The sequence below is a fragment of the Myodes glareolus genome, chromosome 5 (genome assembly GCF_982192425.1).
Source record: "Myodes glareolus chromosome 5, mMyoGla1.1, whole genome shotgun sequence".
Classification (NCBI taxonomy): domain Eukaryota; kingdom Metazoa; phylum Chordata; class Mammalia; order Rodentia; family Cricetidae; genus Myodes; species Myodes glareolus.
The window spans coordinates 60,372,385-60,390,550 of NC_142030.1; the positions used below are offsets into that span (position 1 = coordinate 60,372,385).

General features: G+C 34.6%; 1 protein-coding gene across 3 annotated transcripts in view; it reads right to left on the reverse strand.

Moving 5' to 3' along the window:
- The window catches only part of Kifap3 (kinesin associated protein 3), a 142,014-nt gene that overhangs the window by 17,465 nt on the left and 106,383 nt on the right, over positions 1-18,166 (reverse strand). For 2 of the 3 annotated variants that reach the window (XM_087906340.1, XM_048421014.3), the window contains exon 19: positions 12,932-13,031. In XM_087906340.1, coding sequence (XP_087762466.1) covers positions 12,932-13,031 — 100 coding nt within the window. Of the gene's footprint in view, positions 1-12,375; positions 12,434-12,931; positions 13,032-18,166 lie in introns of those variants that run through there. The other variant, XM_087906341.1, reaches the window with a different exon arrangement.

An 18,166-nucleotide genomic window follows, 5' to 3' on the forward strand; every position in this document is an offset into this window, starting at 1 on the left:
CTCCTTTCTAAAGATCACTAATTCTATTTCCTTGAAGATGTGGCAAAGTTTAAAAAACATTCAAAGTGTTTATTCTATTGGATGTACACACACATACAGACTTTACTCAGGGATGAGAGTAAGAGAAAGCAGGAAAAGGCAAAAATTGGTATCCAAATCCAGATCTTAATACTAATTCCTTTTCTAGGCCTGATAATACTACTGCTCTCTAAAAATGAACACAATAAGAAAGTTAAAGTAAGGATTAATAAACAGGGTGTTTAAACACATTATAAATTATGTATTATACTGATATCTGTCCTAGGTCCTATTCAAACGCTTATCAATTAAACAGAATACAGCTAAAATTTAAATGATAAGACATTGGATGCATATCTTCATCTTGATTATATCTTTATGTTGTGTTCTTTTAGATCTGAATAACACTTCAGAAACTACACTGAAAGCACTTTAGAAACCACAGAAAGAGCAACAACAGGATTCTGAGGCAACCGTGAGCCTTCTAATGTACTAACCAATTACTGCTCCTTAACAGAAGAGAACGGGATTGGGTAGGATTTGTTGCTGTAGAATGTCTGCTATTTGACACTGAAAGTTAATATATGATTTCATAATAATTGATTGTATCAATTATTATGATAATTGATATATCATCATTATAATTATAATAATTGATTATATCATCATTTCCTAGAAATACAACTTTAAATGCATGCTGCAAGTTCAGCATGGACTCATAATACCTTGAACATATATTCAGGGCAAGTAACCCTAATATTTGACTACTTAGGAAATTATGTCTAAACACATTGCATTTATCTTTCTGCATGAAAACTTGTCTTTCAAATAAATGTTAACTACAGAAAAAATGTATATAGTTCAGACAGTGTCTCATGTAGCTTTAGCTGGCCTCCAGTTCACAATGTAGTCCAGGATGGCCTTGAACTTCTGTCTTACTTCTATCTCCAAAGTGCTGGGAGTACTGGAGACCAAACCCAGAGCATCCTGCCAGCACGCTACCTACTGAGCTGCAACATGGCAATTCCTCTGCAAATCTAAAAATTGGTTATAATTAACTAGAACTTTAATGCTAATACTATTTTCTTTCACCATCATGGTGAAGCTATGTTTCTTTAGGGTGGATAAAATGAGATGGATTGCTGATGTGATTTCATACACTCTAATTGTAATTTTGGAGCATTCTGACTTTCTTTTGGAAATAAAATGTTACAAGCTATTATGTTTTACATTTAGCACAGATGAGTTCTTACTACATTTAATTTGATATATAGAAGTATTATATAATTATACAAAGAATGTTAATTAGGTCTTAATCATAAAAGCAAGTATCTAAGAGTTTAAATCTTATCTGTATTATTAAAATATTTAATATTGCAAAGTCATATACCAACAATTTATAAATAGAAGCATATAATGCTATATGCAGGATATATAGGGCAATATATCATGGTAATGTATATTAATACATGTTTTGTATTATACTCTTGAAAGGATGACATAGAATAGGTTAAGCATAACAGTAAAAAATTATGAAAAGTTAATTCACACTGAAAATAAAATACAGCATGGGAAGTGAAATAAGTTCATCTGTGTTTAAAGACAGGCCCTGCCCTTTATAATTCATTAATTCATTCAGTAAATGTTTATGAGAATCTACTGTGTGCCAGGTATTAGAGACACAACTCTGAATCAGACTGCCAAAGTTCTTGTCCTTCTAGAGTCTACATTCTTGAGGAAGGAGGGATTATTATTTTAGTAATCCAGATAGGTTTACACAAGGAAATGACCAATTAGAGCAGATGGGGTGAAGGGGTTGCTTTTATGCAGGAAAAACATTTCAGTTGAGACTCAAAAGACAAAAGCTAGGTAGTTAGAATGTCTGATGACTACCCAAGCTAACACAAAGGTGACAAAGTGGGAAGTACCTCTTCATGGAGGAAGGGACACAACTGGGACCTAAGTAGAGGAAGCTGAAGGAGCAAAAGTGTCAGATAATATAACTTCCCACAGGGTAGGGAACCCTGACTGCTCTTTGGACTAGACAGGGAGGGGGAGGGGGAATGGAGGGAGAGGGAACTATAAAATTGTGAAAAAATGTTTATCTTATAGAGAAATGTTGTGTAGACTTTCAAAATCAGAATTCTGGGTGGACCTAAAGTTGCAACATCACAGTTCTTGAACAGCTTAAGAAGACCGTAGCCCTGTTTGAAAGCTATGCGAGAGTAGGACCCGTAGCTTCCTGGCTCATCACTGCTACACAGTACCGACATCTTCTGGAGAGCCAAGGACAGCACCTACTGTACTTCTTAAAAAAAAAAAGTGTGGGAGGGGTGGTGGTGATGCTCGCCTTTAATCTCAGCACTCGGAAGGAAGGCAGATTTCTGTGAGTTGGAGGATAGTCAAGTTTACAGAGTGAGTTCCAGGACTGGCTCTATAGCTACTGGGAAAACCTGTCTCAAAAAGCCAAAAAAGAAAAGAAAGAAATTGTGTGTGTGCGGTCAGAGGACATTTGGGTGAGTTAATTCTTTCCCTCCACCATATGGGTTTCAGAGATCCAATTTAGGTTATCAGGCTTAGTGGCAACTGCCTTTACCTAATGAGCCACTTTGCTGGCCAACTACCCTCTTTTTAAAATAGAGCAGCCAATTAGTATTTTCCAAAGGTGTATCCTCTATGTTCAAGAGATTTGATTGGATGGTCTCTAATTCAGAAATATTCTCCTCAATTCTCAATTGGCTTTTAAGCACTGCTTTACGATTAGCTGAATCAGTGAATGGGCATTATACACTACTGACTCATTCCCACATTTTTTTATGGAAAATTATTTATTCTATGGAATGATTATTATAACAGTAACTGCAAATTCAGTGATGAGAAATGACAAAACTGAATTAAATTTTATTTTTCTTAACAATATTTATATGTATGGTCCATGTGAACACATAATACAATATATTTATTTTGGCTATCATTCAAAATTGCCATAGGAGGGTAAATTTCATGATACAGACAAGTTGCTAAATACCAACAGCCAATCATAACAAGGCAATATAAAAGGGAAAAGGCAAGTGAAAAATAAATTCAATACACAATTATATACAATAATTGAGTTTATCATATAAAAGGAAATGTTTGTAATTTACTATGAAGATGCACTTTATTTTCTTTCTTTCTTTTTCTTTCTTTCTTTTTTCTTTTTTTGTTTGTCAGACTAAAGGCACACACCACCACTTCTTATTCATTAAACTAAGTAACTATAAGTTTATATTCACACTAAAGATATAGTCTAACCAAAGGGGACAGAAAGGTTTGGTTGTTTAAAAGCCTTCTAGTGGACCAATTTTAACCTTAATGGCAGCATGTCAACCCACCCACTGTCCTACCCCTGATCAACTCTTAGGACTATTGACGTCCTAAAATTTTCTTTCAGTTTTGGTCTTGCAACCATGTGACTTGATAAAAAATAGGTCACTTGAAAAGGAAGAAAGCCCAATAAAATGAATTACAAAGACAACAAGATTAAACTGATTGCACTGTTTTCATACACCCTCGCTAAAACCGTGCAAATAGGCAGTTGGCTGTGGTTTGGCATCTAGCAGCATGTGACCAGTAAGGAGGAGGAAATTTTATTCTCATTAACTGTTGCAGATTTACTGCAGTGAAAAAGGGCTATGTAACCCGAGATGTGACAGTACAGAAAGATCAAAGCCTCGGACTGGAAACTAAATAAACCCTCTGGCTACTTCCTGCAAGGAAAATTCACTTTGGCAATGTAAAACAGAGCCCAGTTAAAACTACTCTCAGCTTTATGAGCTGTCATAGCAGCCCAAGCGGTTTGGGCTGGCTGAGTTTAGAACATTATATTTCCTTGTTTTTGTCTTAGATACTTCTATAAGGAGGTTTATAACTAACTCTCCACCCCAACACAACAAGAAACTTCTTGTAGTCAAAGCAGCACAGCCACTAAGCATATTAAAGCAGGTCTTTATTTGTAAATACCTTTTCCATTCATTAAAACTTAGTATTTTACTCTTACATTTAACTTGGGAATATGAGATTTACTTTGACATCTCACTACAACCTGTACAATTCCTATTCAAACTAACTGCAAATCAGCTACATAGCCCACATGGCTTTTATCTGATTAGTAAGCTATTTGTACAGCACATCCAGAGTGACTATGGGCAACATGGAGAATAAGGCAATTAATATTACATTAAAAGGCCTATGGCCCAGCATTGAGTTTCAGCTGTTCTCTTAACAATTTGAAGAAAAAAATATCCTGTTTGATGTCTTTAATATATGAAGAACTTAAAAACTGTTCATAGCAGATCACATCAAAACTGACAGGGCTGGAATGAATAACTAACTCCACCTTGAATTACACAATACTCTCCAGTAAGGAGTAAGCTTAATACCACTGACTCCAGACTCAAAGCATAGATGACAGCTCCACTGCTCTCATTTTAAAGGGATGATATTGCTTATACATTTATTATTCAATTTAGAATATGAATAAAGAAGCATTTGAAGTGATAATTTGCATTGCAATAAGTTTTTTTTTAATGCAAGCACTACCTAGGTCAAACATCTCCTATGAGCATTCATCTATGCTTAAAGACTTTAGACTGTTTCCATTTATATCTGCAATTATTTTATTTTGAAACAGGGTCTCATAATCACCCAGGCTGACCTGCCTTTAGATCCTCCTGCCTCAGCTTCCTGAATTCTGGGCTTACAGATATAGACCAAGACACCTGATTAAATTCATTCTCAATTGTTTTATCTGTAGAATCCACAAAAATGTAACTAATACACTTGGAAAAAGACATGAACTTCAACACTAGATAATCACTCTTAAATGGTGCCAATGTGTTTAATTTCTCAGTCATGCCAGCATTAACACCTGTATCATGTCTTTGAATACAAGACTATATACATTTGATGTGCTAACATTTTTACAGCATTTAGCTCTATTATTTTATGTCTAGATTCAATTACGTCATTTTTTTTTATCCTAAATGAAAGTCTTAATTTTATCCTAAATGAAAGTCTTAATGAGAGAATAATGTGGTTTTTGTTGTTGTTATTTTCGGAGACAAGGTTTCACTATGTTGTAGCATTGTGTGTCCTGGATCTCACTATGTAGACCACCAGGCTGGCCTCCAACTCACAGGGATCCGCCTGCCTCTACCTCTCTAGTGCTGGGATTAAAGCTGTGTGCACCACCACTGCCTGGCTTATAAATGTGGTTTATTTACACACAGCTAATGTGCATACGGCCAAGAACCTTGCTCTGGCCACCAGAAAGAAAATGGCACTACACCGATGACAGCAGTTCTACTGCCAAGTTCTCTTGCCTCTAAATTTGCAAAGGAGAGTAAATCACTGAAAATACCTTTCCAACTAAGCACTATGACCTCTCTAGGATAAAACATCTTCCCAAGTTTCCAGTGATTTTTGGCTTGCACTCTATTTCTCAGTAAAGTTTATAGTTTGCTAATGCTTATGTGTGACAATCTAATAAAATCTAGCCTTAAAGGTTATAGGCCCAATTTACTAATAAAATCTAATTCAATTTTCCACGGGAAATGCAAATAATTAGTATCCAAGCTGTAGAAGAGGCCTTTCTCTGCTAGAAAGAAGTGTCTCAGTACACAGTTTAAATAAATGACAAGTAAGGCTGAAGTACAGCAAATTCATAAGGATGTATTTACCAAGCAAAACCAGAACCATCATGTAGAAAATACTTTACACGGGTTAGTTAGCTGAATAAATTATTTGCACAAGGCATTTATCCTTCAACACTGAGATAATCTCATTCATTTCACTCTCACTTTAATACAACTGGTTTTAATTTTTAGAGAGAATTTAAGGTAATGAACTAATTACTTAATGTGTTAATAAACTCACAGCAGCTTGCCTCCAAGTAAATGAAAAATACCAATTTGCTAAAAAAGTCAGATGTATTAAGGCAAAATAGGTTTATGATTTGTCCTACTGCGAAATGAATGCCACGTCTCCCTTTAAAAAGCACTCTAAACTTCCCCAAAAAGGTCACTGGTGATTAATGTATCTCCTTGTCATCTGGGCGCAGTAACCGTGCAAAACCAAGGCTGCTGCTTAAGGACTTCAGAGTTTATTACCACCCAGTCTGCTTCCCCAAAAATCTCTGAACCTTAATTTCCATTTCCACTCTTTGCCCTCTCTTCCTCACATACATGATTTTGATCGAATGTGATATGTGAAATTACACAGATTAAGGGAATTCAAGTTATTTGCTTTTGTGTACTTAGATTTAGATTTTAAAAAAGTCTTAAACATTTTATTCTTTGTGAAACTTAAAGGCTCCTAGGAATATTTTATCTTGAAAAATGAAACTGGTAATATCAAGAAAGAAAAATAAAATTTCTCCTAGGGATTATCTTACATCACAAGTCTCCTAATGTAAAAATCTTCCTTTGTTTCATGCAACACGACTGTCATGCAGTTACCGCCACTCATGCTCCACAGATTTACAGCCCACAGGTATAAAGCAGAATGACTGCATCACTACTATCCCTGGCATAATATCCTCTTTCATAAAGCTTATGAATGATTGTTGATTTCAAGAAATTTTGTGACATATTTCTACTCTCTTAATACAAAACTATAAAGAGGTTAGAATTATTTCTCTGGGTTAGGCCTGGACAGCACATATTACTGGGTTATAAATGAATTTTTACATTTGTTAAAAATGTCCTTTGGATAAATGAGTATCTATTTATAATTAATTTATAATGTATTATAGAAGTTTGCATAGATTTGGATATTTCAGGTAGAAACATGCATAATGTCTAAAACAGCAATTTTTAAAGTAAAAGGGATAATACTCAACCTTGCTGTTAAAGTCTTGGTATATATACACATGTATTTATAAAGAAGTTGCTTTTGACAAAACTATTTTTTAATTTCTATGTATGAGTGTTTTACCTGAATCTCTGTGCCATTTGTGTACCTTGTGCGACGGGCCAGAAAAGGGCATCAAATCTCTTGGAATTAGAGGTACAGATGGTTTTGAGGCAACATGTGGATTCTCTGAAACATCAGCTGGTGCTATTAACCGCAAAGCCATCTCTCCAGTCCCTCTTCTATATTTCTTTTAATCAGGACTTAAAAACTCTAGAAGTGGCCCTTTTTAAACCTAGAAGCGGCCCTTTTTAAACATCCCTGCAAACATCTAGAACTAAGAACGAGTCAGTAGGTACGTAAGGTACATTCATGTCAAGAACTCATATGTAAGAAGATTAACAGTGCATGGAATGTGGAATATAAAGGATATTGAATGCTTTTGTTTACTTATTTTTAAAGATGGTATATTGTTTGATAATGGCCTTGTCTCAAACCTAGTAAACTAGGTTTGTGATGGAGAATGATAAAGGTTGCCTTATAGTAAAAGAAATTTATATATATATAGAATCCTAGTCTTAGGAAAAGCAATACACAAAAAATTAAGGGGCTGGTAAGATGGCTCAGTGTAGTAAGAATGCTTCCTGGCAAGGCTGACAACCCGAGTCTAATACCTAGGATCCACGATGGAAGAGAGAACTGATGCTTGCGAGTTGTCCTCTGCCCTCCATATCTGTGCCATGGCATGCACTGCTACTCAATAAATATGTAAGTGCAAATTATACTTAAAATTACTATAAAATATTATATATTTTATTTAGAGAAATAATGTTACGTCTATTCATTATGATCTTGCAACTAATACTTCAGCTGTTATTTAACAGTTCACAAAATAAAGAGACTTCAGCAAAAGGCATGCATGTATAGTATACAAGCTTATGTACAAAACAAATAATAGTAAAATACTTCATGAAAGAAAACAAAAGGATACAACTAACACACATAGAAAAGGAAGACATAGGAGGCAGAAAAGAGGTCCTGTGCAAGTCCAGTCTACTTTGACCTCAGCGAGATGGTCAGTGACTGACATCTCTCTACCAACCACAAAGAATGCCAGGCTCTCTGAAAATTATTTTTCAAAGCCCCAAGAAAACTTAAGCAGACTCTGTAGTTTTTTTCCAGTTTATGAAAATTGGATTCCTATAAAAGGAAAATGGACCATTTTTACTGCAACAAAACCTGATTTGTAAAAGCTGGAAGCAGTTTAAGAATACCCTAAACATGAGGTTCTTGTTAGTCTTGAAAAGTAAGAGTTATAATAAAAAAAGCTCCAAAAATATGGCACGAATACGTAGTACATAATAGGAAAAAAATCACCTCGCCTTGCTCCCATTATTTTTAATTAGCTTCAATTCCAAGTCCCACTTTACCCCCAACACCAGTTCAGACTTGGGAGATTTGCGTTTGACACTGTGATTGGCAACCCCACAGCTAATGCCTGGAGCCCTAATGCATTTTGCATTAGCTCTAAACGTCGGGAAAACCTGGCGCCAAGAGGTTCAAACCAATAGTGACACATGTCTAAAGCCAAGGATTTGCTGTCCAACTGCCAGTATCTATTTTATCAAATGTCCGGTCTCTCTTGTAGACTGAGATAGATGAGTTTAACAGCTTTCACTGTTTCCAATTAAACTGCCTCACTATATTACAAAGATGCCAGCATTAGGACTATGAAGCACCTTTGACTTGGACTTTAGGAAAAACAACAATATAGATTAAGTTTTAACACGTCTTTCAATTTGACTTAGTTTCTCAGATTTTAATATATATATTTACTTACTAAACTTCATTTAAGGAAAAAAGAAAGTCATTCTTTGAACAATTAAAAATATATATGTCATATAAATTAATAATTTATTCTTTACCAGAAGTCACTTGGGATCAACTACTTTATAGGAATCGACTCAAATTGAAATGTTCTGATAACAAAGCCTGAAAAGCCATGGGAGTTGATTGGCAGGTGGTGCTTCCCACTGCTGTAATCTGTCTCATGCACTGTCTCATGCCATATATCGTTGGTAATCATTAAAAACAATGTCAGTGATACATTTTTACCTTTTATATATTAATCTTCTATTATTCTTCCCCTGGATAACTTTTCTAGGCTTATCTATGAAAACAATAATGAAGAAGCAGGGGAGAATTTGTGAGTCCTCTGGGTATTTCCCTGACTTAAGGGGAAGCACCACAGAGACAACACTTGCCCCCTTTAAAAGTATTTAGAGAGTCAGGATTGTCAGGGTTTAAATCCATAAGGACAATATTTGTTCAAAGCCTAAGTTCTTCTTTTCAATTCCAGGAGAAGTGAGAGTAAGAATTCAACAATTTCAGGTTAGTGAATGGGATATTTATTGAAATATTCTTATATTATTTGAAATCAGTTAATAACATAAAAATTTTTATAATCAGCATCTTGAATGGATGTTCTTTGATGAGTTTCAAAGTCCACCTACTAGATATTAGAAACTGAAAGCTAGTCAGTAGTATAATTTTCAGATCAGGAACATTACACACCAAACTCACCCACTGTAGCAAAATATGTGAATAATTATATAGCAATTTAATATGTCTAAATATTTCCAGAATCAAAATAAGTATACCTAGCTGAAGACCCATCATTTGCTATTATCAAAGGAGAGAACAGTTATAGTCAAAGCGAATCCTAGTTTTGAGGAGTTGTAGGGAGGAAGAAGAGGGTGAAGACAATCAAAACACAACTCATGTATCTATGAAATTCTCAAAGAATAGATAATTATGCAAAATCTTAAATAGGTGAAAAAGTAAATTATTCCAGAATAAAATGTATTTAACTAAGAATTATTTCAGAATAACTCCAACAGAATGTGCAAAAAATTCATGACAAGCCTGCAGACACTGTATCTCCACTGATACAATGAGCATCCTTTTCATTTGATTTATTAGCTACAAAATAGTCAACAGTAAATTATTTCTTCTGCAAATAAAAATAAAAAGTGATATGCTTATAGGATTTAAAGCTTATAAATTTATAAAAGATGAGAAAAGATAAATTTTCTTAGGGAAAGTTCTTTTTAAAGGATAAGTGATTCTCAAATCAAGTTAGTTATAATAAGTATATTACTTTTTTGATTATAAAGAAGTCTCTCCAGAGTCTTTTCAAGGGTAAAAATATTTAAGTGGCTTCTTTGTTCATAAAAGAATGTATCACAGTAATTTTCAATAAAAAAGTCCTACCAGGATATTCCCACTCATTAAAATTTAAAAGAAATAAAAAATACTGAAATCTTTAAACATTAAACTTTATCATTAAATATCTTTCAATAAAGCTATGTGCTTTTATTAAACTATCATTAAAAATGATAGTTCATTGTTGAATTGGTCTCAAGATTTATTAACTTGTATATTCAATCCAATTATCATATTGGTATTTTTTGAGACTGGGTCTTACCATTTGACCCCAACTGGCCTAGAAGCGTTTTGACTTCTGTCCCCAAGGGCTGAGGTCATAGGTATATACCATAGTCCTGACTATTTATTCAGTATTAATCAAATGGTTTAATTTCTTTAAAGACATATAGTTACATAAAAATGAAGATGTCTTATTTAAGGAAGGCAAAATTAGTAGCAGTTTGCTTCATTTAGATTGGCAATATCTATAGGATGATATAGGATGATATGAAATGTATAGGGAAGAATAATTACAATGGTAGAACAATTAGGTTTATAAATGATATAAGCAATTTTTTGCTATAAATATTAAGACCATATGCCAAAATTATCTTTCATTTTTAATTTTATGGAAAACATTGATACTGTGAATTGTTATATGATATAATTATAATTAAACAGAGACTGTAAATATTTATAACTGGAATGTGAGACACCTAAGAAATAATCAAAAGTCAAATGTCTTTTGTATTTGGCCATGGTTATCTTTTGTCTTGAGGTAAGGGATTTCCTATTATTTTAATCTAGCACCAGGACAAAATTATTTCCTGAGCTATTTGTCACTGAGAAACTACTACAGAACACCAAACCACATTTCATGGATATATCACTTAAATAAGAGGCAGTAAGTGTTAATATAACTTAAAGAAAAAAATTTTGTATTTATATATAAAGGAAGTATTTACATGCAGTGTACCCATGTGCATTAGGTCACCTCATTGGTTACTTCAATTAGCTGTGACTTCTTTATCTATAAGATGGGTATAATTGCTGCTTTAAATTTTAGAGTGTAACTTAAAAATCAAAAGATAGCTATTTGTAAACTAGATTGTATACAACAGATGATCAAAAATATTTATATAAACTATTATAATTATAGTTGTATTAAAAAGTTTATTTCAACTGATCATTGAGAGTTATAACATACTTGTCAGGAGAAGACAGATGAATGTATCACTTAAATCGACTTAGCCTTTGCGACTGATTACCCTCCACAACCTCAAAGTCAGATGGTATTGCTGAAATACCACTCACTTATGCCACTGAACATGGAGAAACTGAGCCATTGCCCAACTAGACACTTCACTCCTATTGACTCCTATAGCACTCATGGTGCTGGAAGGTACTTTTGCAGGTTACTTGGGAGGGAGAAATCTTCAGTATTACCTAGCTACTAACACTGCAACCTACAATAGCAACCTTTCTGCAAATCATACTGGTATAATAGAGACACAAGTATTATAGGAATAACTGCCACTTTTTGATTAGATTCAAAGACCATCCATGAGATGGAACCCATACCTGATACTGACAAAGCAGCCAAGAACCTGAGAACAGGTAATTCACAGGCCCTAGGAGAAAACCTGCTTTATTAGGCTAAATAAATACAGCAATAAAATGACTCCTAATAGAACATCACTCAACCCTTTCAGAGAAACTCCTTGCAATCGATGATGATTAACACAGAAACTCACAATTGGGCAAGGTACAGAGCCCTTCACCCTACACAGAAAATAGTTATCAAACCCCTATTCTTAGGGTTCGGGAATCTTCTTGGAGGAAGAGGCATAGGAGGTGGATGACTCCCAGGAACAAGCATCTTACAGAGACTATAGGGCTGACACACATGTGAATGCACAGAGACTGACAGACAGCATGCACAAGACTTGCACGAGACCAAATCTCAGAACAGGGAAGGGGACAGGGACACATAGTCCCAACCTTAATCAAGAAGTCACTTTCAATTAATACCTGCTTGGGAAGGGGAGATTTCAGTTGAAAGTCAACAGTCAGACTGAAGGAAAGTAGTGATGGCATAAGGAAGAAAATGTTCACACATTTTAGCAATAGTTTAAAAATCTGTAACAACATGATTGATGAAGCTGGACGGCTGCTGCAGTGAACTTTATTACTATTGTAAAGCAATGCTGTCTTATGAGATACTGTTTTCCTTATGTGTTTTACTTACTGCTAATCCTTCAGTTATTAAGTCTTCTACTGCTGTGCAGTGTTGTTGCCCACCTTTAATTCCAGCACTCTGGAGGCAGAGACAGGTGGATCTCTGTGAGTTCAAAGCCAGCCTGGTCTATCAGGTCCAGGACAGACAGGTTACATAGAGAAACCACATTTTGATACCTCCCAATAAACAAACAAACAAACAAACAGATAAAGTCTTCTACTGATCAAGACAAAGCTTTTTAGCAGATTGCTCTATGAATGTTAAACTATATGCCGTATGTTTTCATATTTTGTTTTGGACACACCAGGAAATATACCATGAAACACACCTAAAAAAACCTGAATTTGTTAGTTTGCAAACTACTGTCTATTTCAAAGGACAGTGAATATTTTTCAAAGTAATAAAACATTATTTTTTTAATAAACTATCTGAAAAATAATCACTCTCCTGGAGAAATAGAAGGTTTTTATCCTCCTTGTAATAACAAAGGCAGGGATATGGAAGACTGAAGAAAATCCTAGCTTTTCAAAATAAAGGAGATGCCATGCCTGAGTTCTCTCTTGGAACATGGCTTACCTGCCAGGGAATGAGTGCTGCCCAACCACATCTCCATTTTGGAGGTGAAAATCATTGAAGAAATCTGGGCTTATGGCTCCTTCAGCAGCAATCAATCCATCTAGAAAAAGTCAAAGCAGTAACTAGTGAAACAAACTTACAGGGAATAAAATACAATTACCTTATTGAGCAACACATTAGAAACCTATTTATTCAGTCTGGCAAGAGAAATGTCAGAATGTCATGTTATTGTCCTGAGAGTATAGAGTATGCCCAGAAGGCAATACAGCGTAAATGGTCACCACATTTTATCATCATAATAGACCTGTCACCTAGTCCCTAGTGTGCTAGAGAATACCAGTGCAGGCAGACTTTCCCCAAGGGACTTAAAGTACTGGGTAAGAAAAGGTAGAAAAAGATAAAGGCATTCCTTGTGATAGTCAGGGACAGGCTAACAAAAGATCATGGATAGAGGTAAAGGAGGCATGGAACACCACAATGCTAGTAAACAGATGCTTCTCATCTTATAACCAGATAGCTTTAATTACATAGCATGCTTGGAGAATATATCAAAAATAATTTGCTGATACTAAACACTTGACAATTTAAATGGAAAACATTAAAACACACAGAGACATGTATTTAATTTTTAAATAAACGTGATTTGCACATTCTGTGTTAAAAGGGTAAGCTGTATAAAATGTAAATACTTCTTGATGACTTGGTCTTTATTAGGTATTAATTATTATACAGCTATACCATCAGGTTATCAGATATATTTGATTTCCTGAAGAGCTCTACACTGCTATGTTTTTGCTTATAAACATTTATTCTTCTAAATCTCAGCCTGTTAGTATTTTTAAAAAATGATTTAAGAGTTGTATCACTTTCTCAGTTGCCCCAAGACTCTAAATGATCTGCTATTTGTAGGATTATGCAGAGGAATAACAGTTATTTGGGAATAAGAGATGTGTGTTATGGCTTCAGGTTGTCCTAAGCCTAGAACAAACCCTCAGTATAAGCCTTAGGATAAGCTGTTTGCAAGACTCTGAGGACTCTGTGAGTTGCCTGTGCTGTATCATCGAATGGAGAAATACTGTCCAGGTTATACTTATCAGGCTAATGAAAAATATGGCAAATAACTGGCATATTATTTAGTTACCAAATAATTATTTTCTACATAATACTTTCATGATAATAGTGTGATCAATTTTGTGAAAAATATACACAATTATAACATACAATTTCCTTACAAAAGAATTTCTCTTTGGATACAACAAAATAATTTAGTTATAATTATAAACAACAGTAGATATATTTATCATGTGAGTATTAGCACAATAAAATATAGAGGAATTACTGTTTATAGGGGTTATAATATCTAACTTGGGGAGAGGAAGAATCAAAGGTATAACTGATTTGAGTCTTCAAATATCAGTAGGACTTAAATGACATTTGTTTGAGGGGGTGGTGAGATGGCTCAGTGGGTAAAGGCCCTTGTGGACAAGCCTGATGGCCTGTTTGACCTGAGTGATGAACTTGGTGAAAAAGAACCAGCTCAGGCAAATTGTTCTTTGGCTTCGACATACAAATAAATAAATATACAAAAGTTATTTGAAATAAAAGTGTATTCAAGGGAGATCTAACATACCACTCTGCAATTGTTTTACTTATTTGCATATTGTTTGTCTCCCAACTCTTCCTAGAATGATAGCTCTAGAAGGACAAAGACCTTGCCTTATTCACCGACACATCATTGGTACCTAGTAACCCCGTGGTTATCCTCTCAAAATACTTGATTGAGAACAACATCTCACTTCTTCTGCTTTGTGCTGCCAAGATGTGAACAGCTCTCCTACACCATGCCTTCCCCACCATAAAAGGCCTGAAATTATGAGCCAAAATAAACATTTTCCTCCACTGAAAACAAAACAAAACAAAAGTGTATTCAAAGTTGCTCAGATTATAAATTTAACTAATATAGTTAGCAAAAGAGCAGGCATAGTGCTTTGTACTTTAATTAAACTTCCACACTAGTAACTTGGTACAAATCATGTATTAATGGCTTTGGTGGTTATTTAATTGTTGAGTTGTTAAGTGTATAAATGTAGGATAGTTCTCTATACTGTGTGATTACATTACTGTGACTGGCTTAACATAGAAACTGACTGACCAATAGCTGGACAGGTAGAGATTAGACAGGACTTGAAGGTAAAAAGAGTGCAAAGAAGAGGGGGAGTCACAGGGCTGTGAGCCAGATGCATAAGGAGTGACATGGGAAGTTCATAGATGAGGTAAACGTGCCTCATGGCAGCACATAGATAGATATAAATGGGTTTATTTAAGTTGTAAGAGTTGGCTGTAGACAAGTCTAAGGTATTGGCTGAGCATTTGAAATTAATAATAAGTCTTTGTGTGATTATTTGGGGAGTGGTTGGCAGGACAGAGCTGATCAGTGGTCTAAACGGAAAACTCTACCTACATACATAATGGTTATTAATCTTATTATTTTACTAAATTTAAAGTACTCGAACTTCAACTAAAAGTAACACTTGGTTCTGATTTTACATCTGCTAGAAGTTAAAGATTCTATGAATCAAATACTGGGTAAACATTGAGAAGATACAAAAACAAAATCATGGGGAAATCTAACACAATAGAATGAAAGGAAAGAAGCTAAAAAGATAAAAACTCAATTTTGTATTTAGTATTTTGTGGCAATCTGGTTAATGTTAACAAAGTTAAGATTAAAAAACTCAAGTTACTTTGCAAAATGAAAACCAAATAACTCAGGATGAGAATTTGAGAAACCTGTCAATTTTAGAATAAATAAAATACCAAATGATATTAATTCTACACTTAAGACCAACACAAAGAAATAACCTAATGTTTCTGAAACATAACTGTACACAATAAAAGGGGGAGACATTGTCTAGATCTCTATGCAATACATCAAGAAATGACACAGAGGTTTATCTAATCCCTGGTGGACTTTATGGAAACAAATGGCAAACATTCATAAAATGAAAAGTATTGAGAACTTGTCTGTAGGAATCCAAATCTCCAAACTCACAACATAAAGCCTGCACTGCTAAAAGCTCAGCATCTTCTGTCAGATGAAAGAATGTAAAAGACAAAAGACAAAGGATGTCTAGGGATGGTCAAATAGTCACAACTTATTTTGCCAGCAGTAGTCACTGTTTCCAAATTTCAGTATACAAGATACATACATACACATACATGTGTCTGTGTCTATGGATAGATACATAAAACATATATCTACACACACACATACACACACACACATACACATGTGTGTGTGCAACCTCAAAGATACTATGATTAAATTCTAAAGAGTCTCACAGAAAATATCAGCTTACATTCTAAGACACTGATTTAAATGAATTAATTTTAGAAATGTGGTATAACTTAATGATGTGTTCTGACATTCTAATTGTATTAAAAACCAAAGTTGAAGATACTATGAATAATGATTATCTGGTGTGGAGGTACTTCTGTTTATGTGTTCTTCTATTGGTTAATGAATAAAGAACTGGCTTGACCCAGCATGGGAGGAGGAAGGCGGGGTCAGGGAGAAGCCATGAATCTGCCACCTGAGACAGAGCCTGGGAACTTTATCTGGTAAGCCACAGCCACGTGGTGATATATAGATTAATCAAAATGGGTTAAATTAAACTAGAACTAATGGGCCAAGTACTGTTTTAATTAATATATAGTGGTCATTTTGGTTCTGGGCAGCCGGGATGAACAAGTGGCCCCTCCTCCAACAATTTTCTTTCAATATTGAGAACTGATTGATGCTGACATGTAGCTATCAATCTTCAAAGCAAGAAGATTGATCCTATGAATATTATGATTTCTATGAATCATAGACTTTGCATTATTTTCCTTCATGAATTCTGAACATGGAAGGGAGAGTTAAACGCTGTTACTCAGAAACTCAGGTCGGCTGGAGCACATGACCTACAGGTTGTAAAGGAGCAACCCTTCCTAACTGCTGTAGAGTTTGGTTAGGAGGGAAGCTATTCCATTTGCAAACTGGAGCAGAAACGTTTTGGAATTCAGGTGCCTTTATTAAATATAAAATGGTATGTAATAGTGAAAATTTTCAATATGTATTTATGAAATACATAAGTGAATATATGTACAGTATACTGATTAATATGATACCAATTATTAGTGATTAGATATAATGGCAAGTTATATTAGCATTCAATCACTGATTGTACACAAATTGCCATTAATTTGGTTAGGATTACTTGAATTCTTTCTTCTGTTGGTAACAGACAAGAGCCCATGGTCTTGTGCATGTTAGGAAAGCTTTCTACGACCCAGTGCCCTCAAGTCCAGCTAACACTTTCATTTTTTAAGTCTTTCACAAGTCTTTACTGGAAATCTTCTCTTTTGTCCCCTCAAGTATAAATGATTTCAACACGGTATTTTTAATATTGGTAATAATGTAAAACATTTAAAGCAAAATATAAAAAGTTTACTGTCTCTGTGCCAAACTCATTACCCCTGGAAACAGCCATGCTCAACAGTGTTATAATAGATACAACATTTATGTAATTTTGAGTAATATCTTTTTTTAATTTTGGTCTTTTGAGACAGGGTTTCTCTATGTAGCCCTGTCTGTCCTGGAACTTGCTCTGTAGACCTGACTGGCTTCAAACTCAGAGATTCACCTTCCTCTGCCTCCCAAGTCCTGGGACTAAAGGTGTGTGCCACCATTGCCCGGTTAGACTTTTATCTTAAAAGTATTAGCAGGGTTTAGAAGGGAAAGCTCTAAATATTTCCAATTACCACCATATGTAATCCAATAGTCTAGAATTTTTTTTAAAAAAGTGATGATAACATTAAACTTCTTAGACAAAATAAGAAAACAAAATAAAATTAATAAATTATATATTTAATAGATGTAGAACACAGAACAATGAGTGTCACATTGTTAACTAGAAGTCAGAAATCCTGAAGTTGTTTAACTTACACATCCTAGAAAATAGGAAGCTTCCAACAGCTATTAACTATCCTGGCTACACATACTTTAAATGGAGGTTACACCAAAGACTAACTGGGGAAAAAATCTTACTAGTTTTGTGTGTGCAGGCACTATTATCTGAAATTATTAACAGAAGACTGCTTGTATACTAAAAATGTGATTACAAAGTTTGGGAGCATGCTTGACTGGCAGATAAAAGCCCCTTTTTATAGCACACAAATGAAGCATGTTTTTCG